The sequence below is a fragment of the Nothobranchius furzeri genome, chromosome 12 (assembly GCF_043380555.1).
Source record: "Nothobranchius furzeri strain GRZ-AD chromosome 12, NfurGRZ-RIMD1, whole genome shotgun sequence".
In the NCBI taxonomy this organism is placed as follows: Eukaryota; Metazoa; Chordata; class Actinopteri; order Cyprinodontiformes; family Nothobranchiidae; genus Nothobranchius; species Nothobranchius furzeri.
Genome location: NC_091752.1, coordinates 34,832,500 through 34,839,601, shown reverse-complemented (window position 1 = coordinate 34,839,601; position 7,102 = coordinate 34,832,500). Strand labels below are relative to the sequence as shown.

The 7,102-nt window shown below is 39.2% G+C and overlaps 1 protein-coding gene and 1 long non-coding RNA gene across 4 annotated transcripts; both read right to left on the bottom strand.

Moving 5' to 3' along the window:
* Positions 1–901: 901 nt before the first annotated feature.
* Positions 902–3,063, bottom strand: ppifa (peptidylprolyl isomerase Fa). 3 transcript variants are annotated; one of them, XM_054750359.2, is made up of 6 exons: positions 2,971–3,063; positions 2,161–2,191; positions 1,966–2,054; positions 1,786–1,882; positions 1,228–1,303; positions 902–1,149 (listed from the first exon to the last, which is right to left on the bottom strand). In XM_054750359.2, the coding sequence occupies exons 3-6, from the start codon at positions 1,972–1,974 to the stop codon at positions 1,014–1,016; spliced, it is 318 nt and encodes a 105-aa protein (XP_054606334.2). In that variant the 5' UTR covers positions 1,975–2,054; positions 2,161–2,191; positions 2,971–3,063; the 3' UTR covers positions 902–1,013. The 3 variants fall into 3 exon arrangements, with proteins under 3 accessions (XP_054606334.2, XP_015800408.3, XP_015800410.3); XM_015944922.3 differs by lacking the exon at positions 2,971–3,063 and adding an exon at positions 2,296–2,764; XM_015944924.3 differs by lacking the exon at positions 2,971–3,063 and adding an exon at positions 2,325–2,504.
* Positions 3,064–3,130: 67 nt separating this feature from the next.
* Positions 3,131–6,488, bottom strand: LOC139062118 (uncharacterized). The gene is made up of 3 exons (XR_011515701.1): positions 6,446–6,488; positions 6,221–6,307; positions 3,131–3,265 (listed from the first exon to the last, which is right to left on the bottom strand). It is a non-coding gene; the product is annotated as an uncharacterized lncRNA (long non-coding RNA).
* Positions 6,489–7,102: the final 614 nt, after the last annotated feature.

The following is a 7,102-nucleotide window of genomic DNA, read 5'->3' as shown; positions in this document are numbered from 1 at the left end:
AGTTTCCATGCACAGTGTTGGACATGAATTCCAAATAACTAAAACTAAACGAGTGGGTGGGGACCCGAATTCTATCAAGTTTGTTACAACATCTCCGGCTCAGACAGTTGAGCTGCACAAGTTGTTATAGCAACGATGTAATCTGAGAATTCAAACAAACGATGGAAGGTCACAACGCATATGCTTTCATTTAGGGGCAACAGCCTCCTTTTCACATCGCTTCATTATTTACTTTCATAAAGTATTAGGTTGATAAGCAGCACCACACACTCCACCGGCTTTCGGACATAACCTCGGCCTCCCACACTCTCCCCTCGAGATGGTGCGTACTTGAGATAGAAGAGGCCTATGTGCAAAATATAGACATTTTTCAGGATGGAATCATCTGCTCTGGCTGAGCCTATAGACCACATGTACATAATCTGTTAACTGTGTTAGGATAGGTGGATGTGGCATCCTGCTCCGATGCACAGGAAGTCCTTCTTGCTGGAGCGTTGGTCTAAAAAAAGCTACTGGATCTTTTCCAGGAAGCTTTGGAACCAGCAGAGCTGGTGGCACGAGAGAGGAAATGTCCTGTGCTCAAACCCGAGGTTGTAAACTCCGAAAAATTGTTTGATTTATTAGGTGGTGTGGTAATGGATGAACCATAACTTTACAACCTAACTATGGCAATAAACAGGTCTAAGTGTTGACCTAAAATATAGAGATCAGCCTTTTTGTTGCCATGTTTCTAATGAAGGCTGGTTTTAATGTTCTCTATTTCAGACCTCATAAATGATGAATTTGCATAAAAGGTGAAAATTATTTAGAAAAATGTGACTAAATCTCAAAATGATAATGCCAGTTTGTGACATCAATATGAGAAGACTGTTTACTCACGAAAATCTGCTTTTCTATGTTACACTTTTTACTTTAATTTTTTATTTTATTTTATTTGCATAAACAGAAGTTGGAAGATGTAGAGAATATTAAAGGTTTTGCATACTGGGACATCTTTAAATGGTTTTTAGATGTTATTTGATTTCCCCACAATCAGCGATGGCAATTTTCTTAATCACTCCTCCATCATGTAAACCAAACGTCTGCATTTTCATGACTGTATCCATCCCGTCCTTCACCTGCCCGAACACCACGTGTTTACCATCAAGCCTGTCAAATAAAAACACAACAAATGACTTCAGCAGGTGCTTGATTAACAGTTTTGGGTAAAAGCAGGAAAGTTGTTACCATTCAGTTTTTGTGGTGCAGATAAAGAACTGTGAGCCATTTTTGTTTGGTCCTGAATTTGCCATTGAAAGAGTTCCTGCAGAAGAAAATCGTGATCAACAAAACCCAGAGAACCTTGATGTTCTTTATTAAACCGCTGGTCTAGTCTGACTGCCTCATCACATGATAAAGTTGTGAAATGTTTTTGGAAAAGCTTGTTTCTCTTAACAGAAACAGGCTCAGAAAAAACGTGCAACTTAAGAAAAAAAGTTTTTTTTTCAAGATACTAAATTATTTTTATGTGTGCTTGTTGACTCAGGAGAAAGTAGGTCATTCACATGAGGATTGCTAAATCTATATGAACAAAATTTTAAACAGCTTTTTGAAATGAGGCAATGCCACCTAGTGGAGAGTTATTAAATAGTCTGTTGAAATAATTGTGGGAAGCGTATAAATTGTCCTTTTTGATCGTTGTTTTGGATTTTTTTTTACATAAAATCTAACATCCTCACATAAGGCTGTGAACTCTGAGAACCTTGACCGTCTTCCAGTGTCAGATGTGATTTAGATCGGTTTTACCTGGACCCGTGTGCTTTAATTTGAAGTTTTCATCCTTGAATGATTTCCCATAAATAGATTTCCCTCCTGTGCCATTGTGGTTGGTGAAATCTCCTCCCTGAAACCAAAACACAGCGACACAGAAGTGTAACTTCTTTATGTTAAAGGACATAAACAAAAAGTGTAAATATAAAACCGTACCTGACACATGAATTCTGGGATGATCCTGTGAAACACGCTACCTTTGTACCCAAAGCCATGTTCTTCTGTGCACAGGGCTCTGAAGTTTTCTGTTCAGTTGGATAAATTATTGTTATTGTAGGAAAAAGTCCAAAGCAGCAGTCCACACCATTGAAAAAAATTATAATAACAAAATGAAATAAAATATATATATACCTGCAGTTTTTGGCACCACGTCTGCATTCAGCTGCAAGAAACACACAGTGATAAAAAGATGTTTGCTCAGAGTTAGCTGCAGTTGAATTCAAGTGTCTGACAGTTAGCGGCTAGTCCGCTAGCTACAGCTGCTACCTCAATGACTACTCTCCCAAGAGGCTCACCGTCGGCCTCGATATCCAGAAACACGACCGGGTTCTTGTCAGAACCGGAGGAGAACAGCCTGGCAGCAGTAATGCCCAGCGAGCTGAATCTCATTCGATTCTTTATTTGTATCATTGCCGCTTTGAGGAGGACGTGAGGCCATGAACGCTCCTGGTGTTTACATGTGACGTAATAGGAAGAACGCTCCTGCCTGTCGGATAGCGACACCACGTGGTAGAAAGCGGAACAACGCCTTTTCATACATCAAAACACAATACAGGACTCCCTAAATATGGCAGCTCAGACTCTTTTGAATTACTCAGGGAAATCAGTAAAGAAAATTATAATTTTAGAGGCAAATTTAAGACTTTTTAATATTGTTTTTCGTTTGTTACACCACACAGGGCTGCCAACCTTTTTAAAAATATCTCAAAGTGAGATTTTTTTCAAAATTTAAAAGTGTTGGGGCAAGAGGCTGCCATGAATATAATATGGGTGCAGCCATCATTGCGTTGCATAAAAATGGCTTCACATGCAAGGGTATTGTGGCTACTAAGATTGCACCTAAATCAACAATTTATAGGATCATCAAGAACTTCAAAGAAAGAGTTTCAATTTACCACGGCGTCGTTATTAGCAAAAATTATATATATACATATATATCACCTTTCATCTCCTAACGAGGATTCAGCTGTGGGATCGGAGTGCCACCAGTGCAGAGCTTGCTCAGGAATGGCAGCAGGCAGGTTTGAGCGCATCTGCACTCACAGTGAGGTGAAGACTTTTTGAAAGATGGCCTGGTGTCAAGAAGGGCAGCAAAGAAGCCACTTCTCTCCCAAAAAAAAAAAGCCCCACAGTAAAGACAGACTGATCTTCTGCAAAAAGTATGGCGAATGGACTGCTGAGGACTGGGGCAAAGTCATATTCTCCAATGAAGCCTCTTTCCGATTGTTTGGGGCATCTGGAACAAGGTGAGCACATGAAAGCTGTTTCAGGATAAATACAATAAAAGCTGCTGTTGAATTGAACGACCATCTGAGAAATTGCCAGGACAACTGTGTTTGACTCGGACGAACACACACACACACACACACACACACACACACACACACACACACACACACACACACACACACACACACACACACAGCAGGCTTATATGGAAATGCCTTTCTTCTGTGCAGTAGGGACTTTTTTGGATGCAGACAGCGCACGCAACTGAACCGGAACTGCTCAGCACAGCAAATGTTTTCAAGAGCAAGTCACCCCCAAATAAGTTTTTTGCTGGAAAAACTATATAAGTGAGTATCTAATCATGCTGTAGACACATGTAATCGATAATTTGGCACTTCAATGCATCTTAATTAAAATGTTAATTTTCTGCCTAAAACTGTCAGTGTTGCGCCCTCTTCAGGTAAAAACTTTTCATTGCATTTAAATGTAAATCTGCCATTGCTATTGGCTAAGAGGTACACTATGACGTTAGCTGGTACATTATGATGTCACAATGCCATTGTGAGCCTGTGTGTGTGTATTTGTTAGCAGCTCCGTCCTCTCAGCCTGCCAAGCAACAGCATTTCTTGCGTTTTTCAAACAGGAAGTGGGAGTGGATTACGACTCTGGAGGTGGGTGACTTGCTCTTTAAAAAGGTAATCCAAGGAAGTTTTAAATTGCATACTGCTACGAAACCATCAGCTGCGCCTCTGCACTGTGAACCTGTTCTCGGCTTCACAGATGATCACATAAGCAACGTTACTTACGAAGCTAACAGTCCAGACGAAGCCCATTCGAGATCTGAATTCATGAACTAGAGCAGGGACGTTGTAATCAACGTTACAGCCAAAAGGTTTAAATTGCTGGGTAGTGCCAAAGTAAATTCATCACAGTTTCAGGCCAAGAATTACCAAAGCTACAGTTCAAATCAATTGCTTTCTTAAATCTATGTTTATATAAGAGTTAGCTGGAGTTTAAAGGATATTTCTTTAACTTTATTATTAATCAGATATCTATTAGGTAGTAGCCAGACTTTTATCTACAGAATATCATTTGCTAATTTATTCCAGTGAGATATGGCATGAGGTTGTGTTGTATCATTTTGAAAAAAATATATATATTATATTTCATAAGAAACTCTTCGTGTGTAAATAAAAATCCCTCAAAATCAAACAATCAACTCACTTATTGTAATTGATACCAGTGTTCCATATTTGTGTTTATACAAGATGTCTGTGTTGTCCCAGATGTGGTGAGAAGTTGTGTTTGTAAATGAGAAACCATGAAAGGAAAGCCGGGCAGTGAAAGGCAGACATTTTGACAGGCATCTTATTATTATAATTAAAAAAAACTGAAAAAAGTTAATGTAACCTAATCTGGAGATTATATAAAAATGGAATAATATTCCATAACTAGAAATTTCCTGAAGAAACTTTGAAAGGGACCTGCCCGCTCAGTTATAGAGTTGTGTTATAGAGGCCCAAAATCATGATATTGGGGTGACGATGGGGTGATATAAAAATCATGATATACCACACTTCCCATGGCTAAGCTGGTCATTTTGATGTAACATTTGTGGGGATGCACGTTGCCATTCGAGTTGCATTATTTCAATTAAAGAAAATAAAAAATCAATCATCTATACATATATTTATGGAGAGAGAGAGAGAGAGAGAGGGAGAGAGAGAGAGAGAGAGAGAGAGAGAGAGAGAGAGAGAGAGGGGGAGAGAGGGGGAGAGAGGGAGAGAGGGGGGGGGAGGGGAGAGGGGGAGAGAGGGAGAGAGAGCGTACAGGCCACATCTGTCTCATTCAATGTGTTTTCTTTATTTTCATGACATTTACATTGGTAGATTCTCACTGAAGGCATCAAAATTATGAATCAACACCATCAACACATGCGGAGTTTGTCACGTTGAGAGCAGGAGATTTGGGCCCAAGATGCAGAACACCAGATGACACGAGGCAGGAGCGAATGTAAAAAGTAAAATCCTTTATTTAGGATGGTGAACCAAAAATCCAAAGGGGCAGGAAGCCAAGCCTAGTAACTAAAACACTGAACTACAAAACAAAAGCTCACTTTATGAGCAGAGACCTAGAGACCTATGGTTTACAACGTCGGTTCAGCCTTTCCAGTTTGAACCTGAGAGGCAGGTGTGGCGAGGAAGAAAAGAATCACTCAGCAGATAAAAATGAAGACCTGAGACTCGAAGATGTGAAAGTGGGGCTCAATCACAGGTGCACATGCAACAAATGCATGCTCATGCTGCTGCAGAAAGAGCCTTAGTTCCAAAGAGATCAGTTAAGTAGCAGCAGCTGTCCACTGTATTACTGAAATATAACAAAACATTCATAAAACTACTGATATTATATGTTATCACAGAACCACGTTATTTAAAAAATCTGAATTTTCTTTATAAAATAATGTTACCAACATTATTCCATTATTTTCAGATACTGCGTGCACGGGGCAGTCCTAGACCATATGGCACCCTAGACGAACTCAGGCAGTGGCGCAATTAAACCACATGTACACAAGATAAAGAATAACTATAATATACATGTAAGTATCTGCTGTGGGACTGCAACACAAATTATTACCTGATATATGTTTAAAGAATACATCATTACATGAATAAATGAGAGTTAAGTTACTGATAAAAATCTTGACATTAATCAGGCTCACACCGAATGTGGAATGAATGCTTCTGTTAGTATGAGCAGAAGTCAGTCACCTGAACAAGCAGGTGCAGTAGATAGTGGCAGGAGGAGCAGCATGTCTCCTCTGGTGGCTCCAGGTCCATAAGCATAATGAGAAACCCGAGGAAATATATGAACTCAATGTCATGGCAAAAAAATGACGTTATTTTCACACAAGTCAAACTATTTTAATCATCACAAGTATTTACCAACATGACAGACTCACCTGAGGACAGAAGAGAAGCTGAGGAGCACGGCTGCTCCTGGACAGAAGATCCAGCTGCAGGTTGTCCCAGATACTTTAGGAGGGAGTCTAAAATGATGTAACAAACAAGCACCTGATCAGCAATGTTTAACTCAGCTTTGGTTCTCACATTTAATTATTAAGCTGCTAAACAAGTTAATTTTGTCTTTTTCGCTTCATGTAAATTATAAATTGCTGTCAGCTCACAGCTCTGTGCGCAGACCTCTCTGTAGAAACAAACATAAATCTGGTACACCATTATATAAGAAGAGTGTGACAGCTCATCACTGTCACATGTTCAGCTGCGCCTCTAGTGAGTCCACACAGTGATACCCTTATCTGCACTGAGGTTAGCACATGGTGAAACTCAGAAAATTACAAGATGGTGCAAAAGTTAATTTAATTCATTAAAAGCAAAAGGGGTCCCGAGTACAGATGCATGATCATACTTTTCAAGTGTCCAACATTTCTCTATTTAAAATCCTTGTTGTAATGATTTTAACAACAGACAACCTAATTGTCTGAGATGTTGAATTTGGGGTTTTCATCAGCTGTAAACCATGATTATCGGAATTATAACAAATAAAGGCTGAAACACCAGGCTTTGCATGAGTATGTCACTTATATTAGTTTCCCCCTTTAAGCTGAATTATTGACATAAATAACTTTTGCTCCATATTTTTTGAAGTTTGACCTGTAGTTTTCACCGAAGTTAGATATAAAACTATATTTCACTAATAAACAGGGAAAATCTGAGGAAATAACCTGGATGCCAAGAGTGTCCACAGCTGCTAAAGCTGCTAAAATCCCTCTTTATCAATATTTATTTTCAAATAATAAAGCTAGAAACAATTAAACATTTAA

Excerpts from the sequence above, each read along its gene's own strand:
- ppifa (XM_015944922.3), bottom strand. The coding sequence starts at position 2,565 with ATGAAAAGGCGTTGTTCCGCTTTCTACCACGTGGTGTCGCTATCCGAC. Across the intron at positions 2,192-2,295 it reads TTGGGAGAGTAGTCATTGAG|CTGAATGCAGACGTGGTGCC; the intron begins GTAGCAGCTGTA and ends TGTTTCTTGCAG. Across the intron at positions 1,150-1,227 it reads TGCACCACAAAAACTGAATG|GCTTGATGGTAAACACGTGG; the intron begins GTAACAACTTTC and ends TTTATTTGACAG.